The sequence below is a fragment of the Neopsephotus bourkii genome, unplaced genomic scaffold (genome assembly GCF_033783945.1).
Source record: "Neopsephotus bourkii isolate Nb327-2 ecotype Australia unplaced genomic scaffold, CSIRO-AGI_Nbou_v1 NB_1370, whole genome shotgun sequence".
Taxonomy (NCBI): Eukaryota; Metazoa; Chordata; class Aves; order Psittaciformes; family Psittacidae; genus Neopsephotus; species Neopsephotus bourkii.
In genome coordinates, this window is record NW_026901849.1 from 349,688 (window position 1) to 366,021 (window position 16,334).

Sequence of the window (16,334 nt, forward strand, 5' to 3'; positions counted from 1 at the left end):
GGCAGAACATTGCTTGCCCCTGGGCAGGAGGAGGGGAGAGCAGAGCCCCCCTAGAAGAGTCCCACACCCTCCACAGACACCCTAAAGGCTGCAAAGCTCTCCCCAACCCCAGAGCAGGAGGATCTTCTGTGATGGGGATATGAAACTGATGGACAGGGGTAGAGCAGTTGATGTCATCTATCTGGACTTGCATAGAGCATTCAATGCTGTCCCACATGACATCCTTGTCTCCAAATTGGAGAGACATCAATTTGACAGGTGGAGCACTCGGTGGATAAAGAACTGACTGGATGGCCACATGCAAAGAGTTGTGGTCAATAGCTCCATGTCCAGCTGGAGACCAGTAACGAGTGGTGTCCCTCAGGGATCGGTGTTGGGACCGGTCTTGCTCAACTCCTTCGTCACTGACATGGACAGTGGGATTGAGTGCACCCTCAGCAAGTTTGTGATGACACCAAGCTGTGTGGTTCAGTTGATCCGCTGGAGGGAAGGAATGCCATCCAGAGGGACCTGGACACACTTGTGAGGTGGGCTGATGCCAACCTCATGGAGTTTAACCATGCCAAGTGCAAGGTCCTACACCTGGGTCAGAGCAATCCCAGACACAGCTACAGGCTGGGCAGAGAAGAGATTCAGAGCAGCCCTGCGGAGAAAGACTTGGGGGTGCTGGTTGATGAGAAAATGAACATGAGCTGGCTTCAGTGTGCGCTTGCAGCCCAGAAACCAACCGTATCCTGGGCTGCATCAAAAGGAGCGTAACCAGCAAGTCAAAGGTGATCCTGCCCCTTTATTCTGCTCTTGTGAGACCTCACCTGGAGCATTGTGTGCAGTTCTGGTGTCCTCAACATAAAACGGACATGGAACTGTTGGAACAAGTCCAGAGGAGGCCACAAGGATGATCAGGGGCTGGAGCAGCTCCTGTATGGATCCAGGCTGAGAAAGTTGGGGCTGTTCAGCCTGAAGAAGGCTGCATGGAGACCTCATAGCAGCCTTCCAGTATCTGAAGGGGAGCTACAGGGATGCTGGGAAGGGACTCTTCATTAGGGACTGTAGTGACAGGACGAGGACTAACGGGTTAAAACTTAAACAGAGGAAGTTTAGATTGGATATAAGGAAGAAATTCTTCACTGGTGAGGCACTGGAATGGGCTGGCCAGAGAAGCTGTGAATGCTCCATCCCTGGCAGCGTTCAAGGCCAGGCTGGACGGAGCCTTGGGTGAGATGGTTTAGTGTGAAGTGTCCCTTCCCATGGTAGGGGGGTTGGAACTGGATGATCTTAAGGTCCTTTTCAACCCAAACTATTCTATGATTCTATGATGGGCACCGCAGAGGAAAAGGCCCAACACTGCCGCTTCTTTTTTGCAACAAAACAAAATGGGGTTTAATAAACATTTATTGATGCAACCTGGTTACACCTTTAGAATCGCAGCTTCTGGAAGAACCACTTGTTCTTGCCCGTCTTGTACCTGAAACAGGAAGACACTGAGGTCAGAAAACGCTCCCATACTCACACCCAAGCGGTCCCCAGCTCCTAAGGCTCCTCTAGAGGCAATGCAGCCCATGTCCTCCACCCGGGCTGCAGCCAGAGCTGCTGTGCACATCCCAGCTCCCAAGGGAAGAGGTCAGCTCCCAGCCTTGTTCTTATCCTCATGAAGGATGCCCACACTCTGGCAGGTCCCCTCTAAAAGACAAGAGTGGCCGTGCCGCTCCTGCTGCTGAAGGAGTCTCTGAACAGAAGCTGAGGAGAAGCATCATCAACCCAAACGCCCCTGGGACACCAGCACCGCGATGCCAAGACCATCACCTGAAGGCCCTGCTGGTGCTGGCACAGGGCTGCAGCACTGCCCCGAACACCAGAGAAGTGTTCCCTGTCCCAGCGCAGCAGCTCCCAGGCAAGGACCCCACAAGCTCATGGAGGAGAGGACACCCTCAACCCAAAATATATCCAAGGAAGCTGGGGAAGAAGCATCCAACCTGGAACTGGCCATGCCGAGCCCTCACCCTGGGGCTGGGAGGTGACACCATGAAAAGATGAACTTCCAACTCACCTTTCCTCAAACTTCACCTTGGCTTCACGCCTTGCTTTGCGCTTTAGAGCAGGGTCCCTGAACACATCCTTGTTGACCACTGTTTTGTCCAGTGGAATATCGACGGAATACCTGGATGAGAGAGCAGCAATGCTGGGAAAAGCCATGGCAATGGGCACAGAGGTGAACACAGCTGAACTGAGCAGCGCAGGGACGAAAGCTGGGCTGAGCAACCATAGATCCTAAAGCCCCTCAGGTCAGTGAACCACCAAACCACCCGAGCACCCAGTAACGTGGAATTCAGGCTGGAATGCAATGCTGTGTGTGGGGCAGGCAGCTCCAGCTGAGATCAAAGGGGATGGGAAGAAACGTGTCCAGGCCATGACAGCTCTGCTGGCAGCCCGGACCCCCATGACTGCCTCAATGGCACATCCACCAACACCCGTGACCAAGAGGAAAGGGAGTGTGGCTGAAGAAGGAACCGGCTGCTTTGTTTTGTTTGATCACTAATACTTCCCCTCAGCATTACACCCTCAGACCCTGTTTTGCATCCCACTTTTACACAGTGACATAACGAAACGCCTCAGTAGCTCCAGCGTTCGCACTCACCGGGTGGGCATCAGGTGGTTGTAGTTGTAAACCTTCACGAAGGACTTGATCTTGGACCTCTTTGCGATCTTCTTCTTGCCCATGGCGGCTGTCACCTTACGCGGGTAGCGGTCGATGCCTGCCACCAACGCGTGGCTGTACGGCCGGTCCGAGGTGCCATCGTCGATGTTCTGCAACACACCGAGAGCAGCCGCCGATGGCACCGCGGAGCTCCGGGGGACACCTCCCGGACCACACCGCGGCCCCGCTCGGGCCTCCCGCCCGCCCCAGGGCAGCCCCGCGCTCACCTTCACAATAACAGCCTTGCGGCCCGAGTAGCGGCCGGCCAGCACCAGCACCACCTTCCCCGGCTTCATGAACTTGCCCATCTCTGCGGAGACACCGTGCGGGAGTCACGGCCGGGCCCACACCGCCCCCGGGCCACCCCCTGCCGCGGATGGCGGCGGATACCGCGCCCGGGGCCGCACTTACCGGAGGTCCCACAGCGATGGCTCCCAGGCCGGAAGAGAAAGCGGCAGACGCACCGCCCACCTTTCACCGTGCGTCACTTCCGCTTCCTTTAGGAACCCGTCGAGCTACCCACGCCGCCGTTGCCGGGCAACAGGCGGAGGTACCGGTCCCCGCTCCCCCCCCCGCTCCGGTGACCCCGTCCCGGTGGCCGCGGTAACGGGGGGGGGGGGGCATCACCAGTGACCACCCCAGCACCGAGTCCCCGCTCCCGCTATTAACACCGCAGAGCCGGCGAGCCAGCACCCACCGCGCAACGGCTGGTGATGGACACAGAACACGGGCACCGGGTCCTCGCACACGGACACTTGCTAAAGCGGTTTAATGCACCCCTAGGAAACAGCGGGCAGCCGGTGTGTGCGCTAAAGCTTGGGAAAAGGGGCTCAGGGAGGGCTGGGTAGAGAAACCGGAGGAGCCACAGGGCCCCCCCGCAGCTCTGCCCTGGTTTTCCCCCACGTTCACAGCAGGGAGGGCAAGCCACTGCCTCGGTCTGCAGGACAGACTTGTAGGGCAGCATTTAGAGCAGAGGCAGCATAGGGGCCAAGCTGCAGCTGCACAGGGCTCTGTGCCCGCCGCCAGCCCCACACACTGAACACACACCAGCAAAGCAATTTTGCTCTTCAGGGCTGCATAAAGGGGCAGGGTGAGGTGCTGTACAGCAGCAGCCGTGTAAACACGCAGATTTCCAGCATCGAGATACCATGAGATTTCCCTAAAAGCAAGTATCAATTTCAAAGAGCCAAACTGGGTCTTAAAAAAGCCAGGCTTTGGGCCCAGCAGCTGCCCTGCTTGTGGAAAAGGGATGATCTACAATAAAAACACATCAAAAAGCGTCTTTGATGTTTTTCAGCTGCCGGACAGCCAGGTCTACCGGGAGGTTGAATTTCAAGTTGCTTAGGCGGCTGAGAACGTTGAGCGCGCTCTCAAAGCCTGTGTTTGCCATGTAGCTCCATGGCTGGTAGTGGGCCTGTACCAGAGCTCCAGATTTGCAGATGAGATTTACCCAGGAGACCAGGCGCTGCTCGTTCAGCGCCATACACACGAGCGCCTTCAGCTCCGAGTCCGCGCTGCGCTTGAAGGGGTCATGCTCCGTGAGGACAGTGTGAATCGCTGTCAGCAGGCTCTGTTTGGGTGTCACAGCCATGCCTCCTGTCACAGGCAAGGCAAAGGACTGGGAGAGTTTGCGAGCCGGGGATTCCACAAAGGCTTGCCCGTTCTTTGCGTTGTAATACTTCACAAAGAGCTCCCAGGGGTGCATGCTCTGCGGTGAGGAGGTGAACGCAGGAATCAAGCACGCGATGGGTGCCAATACCAGGCTCATTCCTTGGGAAGCAGAGTAGAGCCCATGAGCCATCAGGTCTCGCAAAGCAATGGTCAATTCCTTCCGCACAGCCAGAGTCAGCTCATCCCTGCCTCCTAAGGGAATGTCCTGCAGGTCGGAGGAACTGATAACGTGGTCTTCCTGCTGGTACTTCATTGCCAGCTGCCTCACCCGCTCTACCGACAGCTCCAGTTTCTTGATTAAGGGGGAATAGTCCTTGTTGTCTTGGTCCTTCTGCCAGAGGGTGCGAGGAATCTGACCCGTGGCACAACCAAACTGACTGACAGCAAATATCTGCAGCACGGCAAGCATGCGACGCATGAGGTGCAGGCCGGTTTCTCTCATCTTTCTGGCATCTTCTGGGTTCACTGATCAGGTTAGACAAGAGAAATAATAAGCTTTATCATCAAGGAATCAACAGCTCTGCTCTTTCAGACACACAAAGGTAGTACAAATGTCTGCTCCTCCTCCACCGCAAGTTCTCCTCCTTGGGGGCTTTTGGCACTAGGACTGATGTTACTCTTTCTAGTTTCAAAGCACTGAAACCCACCAGAAAAGCAAACATTGGCATGGCCTGTTCTCAACAATGAGGTCATCTTACAGAGGGGAAGTCCTACAACAGGCTTCCCAGTGAGCATGCACACAGTGAGGAAAGACCACTCTGTAGACATGACCATACCACATGTATAAACAGGAGACACCAAAACCTTTGCTGATGGAGATCACTGTCTACTTTCAAGCAGTGCCTTGCTTCAGCAGGCTAAGATGCAGTGCTTAGTCCTGATGCCACCATTCAATTCAGTTTGTAGGAGTAGCCACAATGGTAAGACCTAAATTCCATCTGGGCCAGTATTACACCTCTAACAGAGTATTGCAGGATTTCTCTAGCACACTATTCTAGCCCCAGTAAATTCATGTGTAAGCAGCTAAGTCTCAAATTATATGAAGAGCTCTGGATCTATCCAGCTCAGTGTACCCACTCACAGAGCTAAGAGCTCAAAGAGCATTAATTACAGTCCTGCCCAATGGTGTGTACATGACAACAGCTTTCTCTGTCTGCTTCAAAAGCCCCTTTTCTTCCTGATCTCCACTGAGCACCAATCCCACCCTCTGTGCCACATGTTCAGGTTCTCTGATGGTTCCAGGGAGCCCATGGAGGAAGGGAATGGAACTGGAACACAGGCTGTCAGTGGGAGCAGAAAAGCATGGATGCCAACTGCCAGGAAAACAGCAGAGCAGCCTGGCGTGACTGGCTGCTGGTTCCTGCTCATGAACCTCATGTGAGTGCTGGCAAGAGCCATGCTAGGAGCTCCAGGCCACACAGTGCCCACCTCTATTTCCAGGAGGACGTGTATTTGGTTTGTGGGAGCCACCACCATCTTTTCTGCCTGCACACTCACAGTGTCCATCTTCCGCCTTACCAGAGCTTCCAACTTCATCTAGAATGAGAATTTCACACTATTAGCTAACACTTTTAATTTAAGCTGCAGGTCCTAAATATTAACAACAATATTCCTTATACCTCTCTGCACCTTTTGGGTCAGTCTCCTTCTTCCTACCATCAGTTCAGAGACTTGTACTTCCCTGTGACCCAAAACTTCCTTCTGCATCCTCTGATATCGATGACCTCCCCCCCCACGACCTTCTCAGGGAATCAGAAACAATTCAGTGCCCACTCATCCAAAAACTCAGCACTGACCCTGGATGAAGTTGATGAACATTTCAAGGTCCCTTATCTGCGTCTTCAGCTGCTCCACCAGCTGCTCCTTCACCCTGGCTGGGTTAACAATCTGCGCTATGGCAGCATCCACACGCTGTCGCAATTCCTCTGGAGAGAGCGCTGCAAAATCTTCACTCAAGTCCATGTCCAGCTTCTTTATCAGCTCATTGATAATCATCTGCAAAACACATTAGCAGCACGATCTCTCTGTGTGGCACAGCCACCTATGAGCTCCACAACCCTCTGACCTTGATGGAGAAGGGGTTTGGACAAGGGCCTGTAGGGACAGGACAAGGGAGAATGGCTTGAACCTGCCTGAGGGGAGACTGAGCTGAGCTCTGAGGCAGAAGCTCTTCCCTGTGAGGGTGCTGAGTCGCTGGCACAGGGTGCCCAGAGAAGCTGTGGCTGCCCCATCCCTGGCAGTGCTCAAGGCCAGGTTGGACACAGGGGCTTGGAGCAAGCTGCTCCAGTGGAAGGGGTCCCTGCCTGTGGCAGGGGTTGGAGCTGGAGGAGCTTTGAGGTCTCTTCAACCCCAAACCAGTCTGGGATTCTATGATACTGATACTTTACTACAGTTGATGTCAAGAAATAAGGACTGACCAGCTCCCACAGTCTGTACAAGGCTCCCAAATGCTTGGGAGTCCACAGGCCTTACCCGTTGTCTTTCCATAACCACAGACTGTGGCAGAGAATCATAGCTGCCCTCTTGGTAAGCAAACGTCTCCAGGTCATCCAGCTGTGTCTTGAGCTGCAGTATCAGCTCCCTCTGCTTCTCCTTCTGCACCTCCGTCTGCTCCCGCTTCTCTCGCTCACCCTGGGAACAGGGACCAGTAAACAGATGTACCGACACGCCAAGCCCCAGGGAACAGGACCGCGGTGCGAGCGGTGCTTCCTTCAGCTCCGGCCCGAGAGCAGGCCGCGCCTGCCCATCGCGGCGAGGCACCGGCCGCACCCCCTCACCCGGCACCGGGGCCGCACTCACCGGGGCTCCGCCGAGGCCGAGGCCGAGCGGCGCGGGGCAGCCGCGGAAGGCGAAGTCCTCCAGGTCTCGGAGCAGGCGGCGCTGCTCGCCCGGCCCGGCCCGCGCCACCTGCCGCAGCCGGAACTGCACCTGCGCGAAGTGCGAGGCGAGCGCCAGCAGCGCCCCGTGCAGCCGCCGCCGCTCCGCCCGCAGCCGCGGCACCGACTGCGGCGACCCGCCCGCCGCTTCCTCCTCATCATCTTCTTCCTCCTCCGCTTCCTCCTCCGCCGCAGCCGACACGGCTCCCACCGGCGCCCAGCGCTCCCCCGGGCCCAGCGGGCCGCCCTCCGTCTCCATGGCTGTCGCTACCGGCGCCGTCGCTCCGCCGCCATCTTGCCGCCTCGGCGCGGGGCGGGGCCTGCCGGGGGCGGAGCGGGGTTGGGCTACCGCGCCCCCTGGTGGCCCGGGGGTCCCGCCCGGAGGCCTCGCCCCGCCCCGCCTCGCCCGGCCCGGCCCGGCCCCCGCTGCCGGCCCCGCGACAGCCGCGTCCCCGGCCCGAAATAGCGCGGGGCGGAGCCGGCACGGCCATGGCGAGGTGAGTGCGGCCCGGGGAGACGGGACGGGACGGGACGGGCAGGACTCGATAGCGGTGTCGGCACCCACCCAGGGCTCGTAGCCCGAGGCACCACCGGACTCGACCCTCAGCCCTGGGCAGGGGGGCAGTGGCGCCGGGAACGGCAGCGGAGAGCGAGGGCAGGGGCCGGCGGTCCCCGCTGCTGCCCATGTGCGGCGTCAGAGCGGAGCGCTGCGGGCCAGCGGCCACTGCCCGGCCCGGCGCCCACCTCGTGGTGGGCAAAGTGCGTGTGTCTGGGGCTCCTTCCTTGCCCCGATCCCCAGCCGGTGCCTGCTGGGCACCATGGAGGCAGCCGCTGCTCTGCTCTTTGCCAAGGCAACCCGCAAAGACGCTGTGGTACGACCGCCCGCGGTACGTGTACCTGGAGTTCTGCGTCGAGGACAGCAGGGATGTGGAGGTGGTCATTGAGGAGCAGAGGCTGGTGTTCAGGTGAGCTGCCCTGTGCCGGGGATGCGTCCCTTGGCTCGGGGTGGTGTGGACGCAGGGGGGCTCTGAAGGGGCAGGGCCCGTCTGGCCTCAGTCCCCTCAGCCCGGCTGTTGCGGTGTTCCGGCAGTTGCAAAAATGCAGACGGCGTGGAGTTCTACAATGAGATCGACCTGTACGCCAGGGTCAACTCCAAGGTGAGGCTCCCCTCCAGCAAACTCTTCTGGACAGCCTGCATTACACTCGGAGTTAAACCCAACCCTGAGCAATGCCATTTAACATTGAGTCCTGCCCCTTCCCCAAAAGCCTGAGTGGTGTGAGCACCAACCCGGGAGCCTTGAGCCTGGATGTGGCACTCATGGTGCCACCTTGGGCCAGAAAACCTGTCTCTGTGGTTCTGTGTCCCCCCACAGCCTGCATGTGGCTGAGTTCAATCCAGTCCGGGGCTGCAGTGGATTACAGACAGGATTGAGGCATCCCCAGTGTCTTGGCAGGACTCGCGGGAGAAGCGCTCTGACCGCTCCATCACATGCTTTATGAGAAAATGGAAGGAGAAAGTGGCCTGGCCCCGCATCACCAAGGAGAACATCAAGGTGCGTGTGGTGCCTGGCGTGCCAGAACCAGCCTCAGCGCTTGCGCTGTCCCCACGCAGCACCTTGTGGCTCCTGGGGACCAACCTGCCCTGGGACAGAAACCGAGGGCCCCACACAGGGACCCCAAAGGGAGCTCAGCCTCATGGGTACCATCAGCCCACAGAGCTCTGCCCTGCAGGAAGGATGCAGAACTCCCTTCACTCAATGCAGGCAGAGTCAGGAGGGGCACATTCCCCTTCCTGCCCTTCCCCAGCCTACCCCGTGCAGCAGCAGCCCCACAGAGCAACCCCCAGGCTGTGAGGGGTCGCTGCCGTGTCCCCTCCCTCAGGGGATGCTCCCTCTGCCCACAGCCAGCCTGGCTCTCCGTGGACTTTGACAACTGGCGAGACTGGGAAGGGGATGAGGAGTTGGAGAGGGCCATGATGGAGGAGTATGCAGAGGTGAGCCCGGCTATGGGATCCCGGGGTATCTGTGGGTGATGGGGGCGGCGGAGCTGGGCGTTCAGTGCCCATGGCCGCTGGTTTCCCATCCAGCTCCTGGAGAAGGTGACGGACAAAGGACCCCCCCCCGCCATGGATGACCTGGATGTAAGTACTGCCCCCGAGCCTGCCGTGGTTCCAGCAGCGGAGCGGCTCAAGGCTGTGCTCGGGCAGCCCGACCCGGAGCCCACCGGGGACACGCTCCCGGGGCTGCCCAGGCGGTGCCGGCGGCTGCTGCTTCCCTGGCTCCTCGCTCCTCCCTCCCGCAGGACGAGCCCTGAAGCCCAGGACCCGAGCACGCCGCAGGAGGCCTCCGGCGCGCACCCACGAGCAGCGCGGGCAGGGCTCCCGGGGCAGCAGAGCCGCGGCCCCGCCGAGCGCGGCGGCCCCCGACCCACGGCGGCGGGAGCCGGGCGGCCTCCCCGTGCAGTTACAATAAACGTGAGCCGCCGCCGCCGCCGTTTGCCGTCCGCTCCTTCAGACCCAGCGGCATCGGGAGCGCGCACCCGGCAGGCGCCGCCCCTCCGCGACCGCCAGCCCCGTGTCCCTGCGCGGCCGCCGTCGCCGCCGCCAGCCCCGTTGTGTGCCCGCCGCGGCGATGGTGTTCCAGTGCCAGCGGGACAGCTGGGCCCGGCAGGTAGCGGCGGGGCCGGCACCGGGCGCAGCGGGGCCGCGGGGCAGGCGCGGGCCCTTACGGAGCCCCCGGCCCCGTTGCAGTTCGCCACCAGGGTGGTGTCGTGCCGGGCGGCGGAGCTGCGGCCCGAGGGCGGCGGGGAGCCGGTGCGCGGGTTCCAGGTGGTGCTGGAGGACACCATCCTCTTCCCCGAGGGCGGCGGGCAGGTACGGGCCGGCCGGGCGGGGTGGGGGGGGCAGAGCCGCGGTGGCGCTGGCGCTGATGGCCGTGTCCGCAGCCGGATGACCGCGGGCTCATCGGCGATGTGCCGGTGCTGCGGGTGACGCGGCGGGGCCCCGAGGCCGTGCACTTCGTGCGGACGGCGCTGGAGCCGGGCACCGAGGTGCTGCTGGCGCTGGACTGGGAGCGCCGCTTCGACCACATGCAGCAGCATTCAGGTGCGTGCCCGGTAACGCCTCCCTGCTGGGGCCGGAGGTGCCCGGCTCGGAGCCCGGCCAGGGGAAGGGGCATCCCGGCAGCTCTGCCCGTGCCGGGCTCCGCTTGCGCTGAGAACAGGTCGGGAAGGAAACGTTCGGCCTGGTTTGAAGCGTTCTTTGTCCTGCTCCTGGGTCCGGTGGCGCTCAAAGCTGCGGCTTGCGCATCTCTTGCAGGGCAGCATCTCATCACTGCCATCGCAGACCAGATGTTTGGATTCAAGACAACTTCCTGGTGAGCAGAGGAAAGGCTCCTTTTGCCCCAGTCTCACCTTGTTTGGCGTGTGCTGCCATGTGAGGAGCTGAGCAGGAATATATCAGTTTCCCTGGGGACATTTCACTTGGGCTCAGAGGGCCTGGGAGAGGTGGCTGAGCCAGGGAGAAGCTTTGGGGAAAAGCTGTGCAAAGCATTGGCTCTGTCTCTGGGTGTTTGATATGCACAGTGTGCTCTGTAAGTAACAGAGAGGAGGGAATGCTTGTTTCAGTCACGTTTCCAGCAGTGGGATGGTGCTGCCCAGAGGAACCTGCCCGCAGCTCTTAACTACAGCAGCAGATGTTCACTGGTGCAGGGAGCTGGGCCGCCAGCGAAGCGTCATTGAGCTGGACACCCCCTCCATGACAGCAGAGCAAATAGAGGCCCTGGAGAGGAGCGTGAATGAGAAAATCAGGGAGAGGGTGCCTGTGACAGTGAGGGAACTGGCTGCAGATGACCCTGACATTGAAACAGTGAGTGGTGGGAGAGAACTGATGGTGCCTGCGGGGCCGGGATAACCAGAGCATGGATGCCACTGTGTGCCAATGTCCTCATGCTAGGTGCGAAGCCGGGGTTTGCCGGATGACCACGTAGGGCCAGTGCGAGTTATTGACATCGAAGGCATAGACTCCAACATGTGCTGTGGGACCCACGTCTCCAACCTGAGTGACCTGCAGGTGCTGAGCTGCTCTCAGGAGGGTTTGGAAGTCCCTGAGATCCACGGTCTGCTGGCATTGTCCCAGTGGGAGAGGGGGTAACAGGAGCCCTGTGCTGGGTGAAGCCAACAGCACCATGCACAGGGTGCAGTCTGCATCCACTCACTCAGGTGAAAGCAGGAAAGGCCCCTCCTGGCCTGGCCTGGCCTTTCTTCATAGCAGAACAGCCCTCACGTGCAGCAAACCTGAACTGCCAGTGCTCTGCGAGGACATGGGCTGGATTGCCAGCGTGGCAGTGCCACACTGGGTTGCAGCCATTTGTTCTCTGCTTAAAGCATTGATATTTTTGAGTGCTTGTCGTGAATGAGAGAGGAATCCTCTGCAGGGAGGTGGAGAGAAAATTCTAGAGCTGCTTTTAAGCATTTCTGTCTTTTCAATCTTTTGTGGGGGTCTGTATCCCACCAGAGACCTCCAGGTGCACTGCAGAGTGCAACCCAGGATGAGCAAATCATGCTCATTCCACTGTATCACCATCCTTTGGGGGTTTTGCATGTTGAGCTGATGGCTGATTTTAATCACTGGCAGAGTCAGTACTCACAACAAGGCATAACCTGTGTGAGTACAAGGAAAATACTGTTCTTTTCTGACCGGGGTGATTTTCTTTTTAAGGTTATTAAACTCCTCGGCACAGAAAAAGGGAAAAAGAACAAAACCAACTTGGTTTTCCTGGCAGGAAACAGAGTGCTGAAGTCACTTGAACAAAGTCACAGTACTGAGAAGGCTCTGACTTCACTGCTCAAGTAATGCCCTTTCCACTTCTGTTACTTCATCTTTATGATTCCTTCTGACAAATAGCACATAAGCTTCAGCAAATGTCTAATGGTGCTTTTTATGGTGTTACCTTGCTCTGTTAACAAACCCTTTCCTTGTCCTCCAGAGCAGTGATCCCAGTTCTTGTTCTTTCAGAAATGGACCAGGTGAGCACGTAGAGGCCGTGAAAAGACTGCAGAGCTCAGTGAAACTGCTGCAGAAGGTACAAGGGGGGCTGAGAAAGGCTTCCTGTAGAGCCAGGCTTTAGTCCTAACTGGGAATTGCATTGTGGATGTTAGGAAAACTGCTCCACCCCTGGGAGCACAGCAGAGGGTTCGTGATTTCTCCATCTGCAGCACAGTTTGGTTGCTTTTCTTGCAGAATAACTTGAACCTGCTTAGAGACATTGCTGTTCTGATAGCCCGGGACTTCAAGAGCAAGCCTGTTCCAAGTCAGCTCTTTGTGCTACACAGGTACAGAGGAGTTCAGGGAAAAGGGGGAAATGGCATCGTGGTATCTTACACGTGTTATGGCAGTTGCATCTCTCCAACACCTTTTCAGGCTTGTTTCTCAAGGAAGAATATAAGCAAGGTGGATAGAGGATTAAACTGCCTCAGTCTAATGGAAGGCTGTGTCATTAAAGGAACGTGTTAGCAACTCAGTCATTGCGTTCTTCTGCTTTTATGGCTGTGAAATAACTGTCTGGCTTCTCTCTGCCATTGATATTTTCAAATAAAACTGAAGAACTCTATTTCTTAAACACAAATAATCCCCCTTATATCCATAGGAGTGCACAATGAGGGTTTAGATACACAGAAAACCCTTGGTCTCCATCCTAATAGCAAGAGGCCAAAACCCCAGGCCTGATCAGACCTTTGGTTTCTTCTTGATGTTTTGGACTCTAGAGGGGATTTTTGCCTCTTTCTGAAGTGTTTTGTTTTTTACCCATCCCTACAGGAAAGAGGGTGACTCTGAGTTTATGAACATCATCGCTAATGAGATTGGGACAGAGGTAAGTGACTGGTGGAGACTCACCTGACCCTATGGGCTCATTCATTCAGGCTATAGCCCAGGCAGGGGCTGGCAGGGCTTCTCTTTGTCCCATAGTCCCAAGCAAGGTGTGTTTCCTTCCAAAAGTTACCTGAGATTATTGTCCCCATCAGCCTGGGTCTGCAGGAGAATCCTCAACAGTCAGGAAATACATCAGGGAAAATCCAGAGCACTGTAGAAGAGCCTGTGCCCAGAGAGCTGCACAGAACCTTACTGGGAATAGGATAGGATGGAAGGGAATGGAATAGACTGTTGCAGTTGGAAGGGATCTACAGTGATCATCCAGTCCAACTGCCAGCTATCCTTTCAATGTGGATACCCCTGTACCTGTCCTCTCCCTCACAACATATGATTGAAGTTAAGGTTAAGAAACTTGCTCCATTTTGCTTCCTTCAGCTTGAGTCTCTGCCTCGGTAATGCACACAGACTCCTAAATTGGATGGGTCCTGTGGCCAGTGCCTTTGTCCTCCTCCAGACAAGGAGGGCACTGAGTATTCTGGAGCCAGATCCATCCGTCTATCCACAGGAAACCCTGCTGTTCCTGACTGTGGGAGATGAAAAAGAAGCAGGACTCTTTCTTCTAGCTGGACCAGTTGAAGCAGTTGAGAATTTAGGTCCCAGGTAACATGTTCTGTGGGCTCTTTGAAATGAGTGAGAATCGGATGTTGCAGCCTGGGCAGCATCATTGAGGTGTTTGCTCTCTGGAAGGGGTTGGGCCAGGCCAGTCTCTTCTCTGCAAGTACGGAGTCTGTACTGCTGTTACTGCAGGGTGGCAGAGCTGCTGGGGGGCAAAGGAGCTGGGAAGCGAGGCCGCTTTCAGGGCAAGGCCACCAGGATGAGTCGGCGAGGAGAGGTGGAAGCTCTGCTCCAGGAATTCACCAGCAGTGGGAGCCCTGAAGCATAAGAACAGTTCTCAAAGCAGGGCCGTCCTTCACTGCCTTGCATGAGCTCCAGCACCTCCTCTCCCAGAGAATAAAGACATCAACCCGGCTGCTGGCGTTCGTGTGCTCTGTGTGAGCTGGTTTGGCGCTCATGGAACGCTGGGGACGGGGATGTGCCCTCCACGCTTTGCTGCGAGGGATCCATCAGTGCCTAGAGGAATGGTGCGTGTTCCCAGCAGCAAGGCAAACCTTTCCCTTGGTGGGGTGCAGTTGTTACTGGTGCGGGTTTGAGCCTCGCAAGTTTCTCGGGCTAATGCAGGTGTAAACTCCCTTGGGATGTGGCAAGGCTGCTCCCCCTGGCCCCTCGGCTCGCCTTTCTGCCCGGCTGTGTCCTGGACCTGCTGCAATCTCAGCTGCGGGGCCTAAGGGACGGTGTGGAGTCACAGCGGGAAAAAGCAGGCTCTGTAAATGGGGAATTTCCCCCCCTCTTGCAGGAAATGGCAGGTTTGGTCCAGGTGCTGCTAATAGAGAAATAAGAGAAAGTTCTACCCTAAGGAGGTTTATCTATGATGAGCACAGGATACACGCCTCTTCCCGATGCTCCAAGGGGTGGAGCAGCTCTGCTCTGGAGTCAGGCTGTGAGAGCTGGGCTGGGTCAGAAGGAGAAGAGAAGGCTCTGTGAGGATGGAGGCACAGACCCAGAGGCAGAGTGTAAGCTGGATCATTTATGGCAGAGGTTGCACAATATTTATATGCTTCCAAGCAATTAGCCAAGCACATCTGTGTTTGCCTTGCGGTTACATCAGGTGAAAGGTCTAGAAATCCTCTTTCCAGTTCCGATGTCCTTGTTCCTTGCCAGTTCCAACATCTTCCAAGTACCAGACAGGGATGGGTCACTCTTAATTGCCTGCTGTAGTTCTTGCTTCCCATGGTCTCTGACAGTTTTGATACATTCCACCCCCCACAAGCTCCTTAAGGGGAGACCTTAGAGCAGCTCCAGTGCCTAAAGGGGCTGCAGGAAACCTGGAGAGGGGCTTTGGACAAGGGCCTGTAGGGACAGGCCAAGGGGAATGGCTTGAACCTGCCCGAGGGGAGCCTGAGCTGAGCTCTTAGGTAGAAGCTCTTCCCTGTGAGGGTGCTGAGGCGCTGGCACAGGGTGCCCAGAGAAGCTGTGGCTGCCCCATCCCTGGCAGTGCTCAAGGCCAGGTTGGACACAGGGGCTTGGAGCAAGCTGCTCCAGTGGAAGGGGTCCCTGCCTGTAGCAGGGGCTGGAGCTGGATGAGCTTTAAGGTCCTTTCCCACCCACACTGTTCTGTGACTCTGGGGTGGGGTTTGGTGTGGGTTCTGATTTGCCATCGGGTCGGAAGGAAGGTGCTCTCTCACCTGGTGGCTCTCGGTGTTTTGGCAGAGGGCTCCCATCGGAGGCCTGCCCAGGGCTGCAAAGCCTCCACACATCAGCCATGTGCAGTAAAGGCTGATCCAAGCTGCAGCAAGACCATGGGTGTTACCAGGGCTCTGCTGAGCACCACGTCCCAAAGGCACTGCAGGCTCTGGGCAGGGGAGAGGGGCCACAGCAGAGAGCACTGTTGATGCTTACAGGTGGGTATGGGGTAAAGGCTGCAGGAGCTGGTGCTTTGGGGGAGATGGACACTGTGTGTACAGTATCCAGGGGCTGAGCCAGCCCTGCCCCACAGCCCTGGGGCTCAGCACAGCCCCAGCTGAGCCGCTCGGTCCCAAAGCTGTGCTTGTTTCCATAAGCAGTGAGGTGACACAAGCACATCCCTGTGCCTGTACCCAGAAACCCGGGCTAAACAGCACAAAAAGCAGCTCATCCCTTCCCACTGTGCTGCCTGCATCTGACTGCACCGGGGGGCTGAACAGCGATGAGGACTGGGGAAGCCCAGCACTGCCTTCCCCAGTGGTTTAATCCTTCTGTCAACACCAGCAGCAGTCCCACCTCATCCCTGTGCCCTGGAGCCAGGCACCCATCCCACTCAGCAGCCAGCAATACGGGCACACTCAGCAGCTAAACACACCTTCAGCTTTAATAATACCCCTCTTGCTCCCAGATACATGTGTGTGCAGATGTGCATCCCTGGGTGTAAGCCAGTGCTTTGTCTCCCAATCACAGCATCTGCCTGTTCCTGTTACAGCTGCCTCACCAGCAGCCCCTGAGCACCCATGGGCGAGCACCCTGCTCCCGGTGCTGCCGTCTCCAGCCCTGCAGCATGGACGTGGCACGGCCCCATGAGCTGCAGGGGAGCACAGCCTTGTCCCCGTGCTGCACCAGGTCCTGGGTGTGA

At 57.6% G+C, this 16,334-nt stretch overlaps 4 protein-coding genes across 6 annotated transcripts; 2 read left to right on the forward strand and 2 right to left on the reverse strand.

Annotated features, from left to right (window-relative positions):
* Positions 1–1,374: 1,374 nt before the first annotated feature.
* RPL27 (ribosomal protein L27) lies at positions 1,375–3,219 on the reverse strand. Its single transcript, XM_061366996.1, has 5 exons — positions 3,107–3,219; positions 2,923–3,005; positions 2,636–2,805; positions 2,048–2,158; positions 1,375–1,465 (listed from the first exon to the last, which is right to left on the reverse strand). The coding sequence occupies exons 2-5, from the start codon at positions 3,001–3,003 to the stop codon at positions 1,417–1,419; spliced, it is 411 nt and encodes a 136-aa protein (XP_061222980.1). The 5' UTR covers positions 3,004–3,005; positions 3,107–3,219; the 3' UTR covers positions 1,375–1,416.
* A 591-nt stretch (positions 3,220–3,810) lies between these two features.
* On the reverse strand, positions 3,811–7,536 carry RUNDC1 (RUN domain containing 1). Of its 2 annotated transcripts, XM_061366997.1 has the most exons (5): positions 7,166–7,534; positions 6,839–6,997; positions 6,163–6,361; positions 5,795–5,902; positions 3,811–4,831 (listed from the first exon to the last, which is right to left on the reverse strand). In XM_061366997.1, the coding sequence occupies exons 1-5, from the start codon at positions 7,499–7,501 to the stop codon at positions 3,966–3,968; spliced, it is 1,668 nt and encodes a 555-aa protein (XP_061222981.1). In that variant the 5' UTR covers positions 7,502–7,534; the 3' UTR covers positions 3,811–3,965. The 2 variants fall into 2 exon arrangements, with proteins under 2 accessions (XP_061222981.1, XP_061222982.1); XM_061366998.1 differs by lacking the exon at positions 5,795–5,902 and having other exon boundaries at positions 7,166–7,536.
* Positions 7,537–7,658: 122 nt separating this feature from the next.
* PTGES3L (prostaglandin E synthase 3 like) lies at positions 7,659–9,733 on the forward strand. Its single transcript, XM_061367002.1, has 7 exons — positions 7,659–7,739; positions 8,094–8,207; positions 8,333–8,399; positions 8,697–8,795; positions 9,146–9,235; positions 9,329–9,382; positions 9,544–9,733. Exons 1-7 carry the CDS (start codon positions 7,732–7,734, stop codon positions 9,553–9,555), a joined length of 444 nt encoding a protein of 147 aa, XP_061222986.1. The 5' UTR covers positions 7,659–7,731; the 3' UTR covers positions 9,556–9,733.
* Positions 9,734–9,797: 64 nt separating this feature from the next.
* On the forward strand, positions 9,798–14,138 carry AARSD1 (alanyl-tRNA synthetase domain containing 1). 2 transcript variants are annotated; one of them, XM_061367000.1, is made up of 12 exons: positions 9,798–9,911; positions 9,992–10,114; positions 10,186–10,345; positions 10,559–10,616; positions 10,951–11,107; positions 11,195–11,311; positions 11,960–12,090; positions 12,257–12,323; positions 12,482–12,573; positions 13,058–13,112; positions 13,677–13,771; positions 13,919–14,138. In XM_061367000.1, exons 1-12 carry the CDS (start codon positions 9,873–9,875, stop codon positions 14,052–14,054), a joined length of 1,230 nt encoding a protein of 409 aa, XP_061222984.1. In that variant the 5' UTR covers positions 9,798–9,872; the 3' UTR covers positions 14,055–14,138. The 2 variants fall into 2 exon arrangements, with proteins under 2 accessions (XP_061222984.1, XP_061222985.1); XM_061367001.1 differs by lacking the exon at positions 13,919–14,138 and having other exon boundaries at positions 12,482–12,691.
* The last annotated feature ends 2,196 nt before the right edge of the window (positions 14,139–16,334 follow it).

Coding starts and splice junctions, on each gene's coding strand:
- RPL27 (XM_061366996.1), bottom strand. CDS start 3,003: ATGGGCAAGTTCATGAAGCCGGGGAAGGTGGTGCTGGTGCTGGCCGGC. Junction 2,806..2,922: donor GCAAGGCTGTTATTGTGAAG/GTGAGCGCGGGG, acceptor GGTGTGTTGCAG/AACATCGACGATGGCACCTC. Junction 1,466..2,047: donor AAGGTGAAGTTTGAGGAAAG/GTGAGTTGGAAG, acceptor TTCCTGTTTCAG/GTACAAGACGGGCAAGAACA.
- RUNDC1 (XM_061366997.1), bottom strand. CDS start 7,501: ATGGAGACGGAGGGCGGCCCGCTGGGCCCGGGGGAGCGCTGGGCGCCG. Junction 6,998..7,165: donor TCGGCCTCGGCGGAGCCCCG/GTGAGTGCGGCC, acceptor CCCTGTTCCCAG/GGTGAGCGAGAGAAGCGGGA. Junction 5,903..6,162: donor GTTCATCAACTTCATCCAGG/GTCAGTGCTGAG, acceptor TTCTCATTCTAG/ATGAAGTTGGAAGCTCTGGT.
- PTGES3L (XM_061367002.1), top strand. Junction 8,400..8,696: donor ACGCCAGGGTCAACTCCAAG/GTGAGGCTCCCC, acceptor GTGTCTTGGCAG/GACTCGCGGGAGAAGCGCTC. Junction 8,796..9,145: donor TCACCAAGGAGAACATCAAG/GTGCGTGTGGTG, acceptor CTCTGCCCACAG/CCAGCCTGGCTCTCCGTGGA.
- AARSD1 (XM_061367000.1), top strand. CDS start 9,873: ATGGTGTTCCAGTGCCAGCGGGACAGCTGGGCCCGGCAG. Junction 10,346..10,558: donor CCACATGCAGCAGCATTCAG/GTGCGTGCCCGG, acceptor CATCTCTTGCAG/GGCAGCATCTCATCACTGCC. Junction 10,617..10,950: donor GGATTCAAGACAACTTCCTG/GTGAGCAGAGGA, acceptor TCACTGGTGCAG/GGAGCTGGGCCGCCAGCGAA.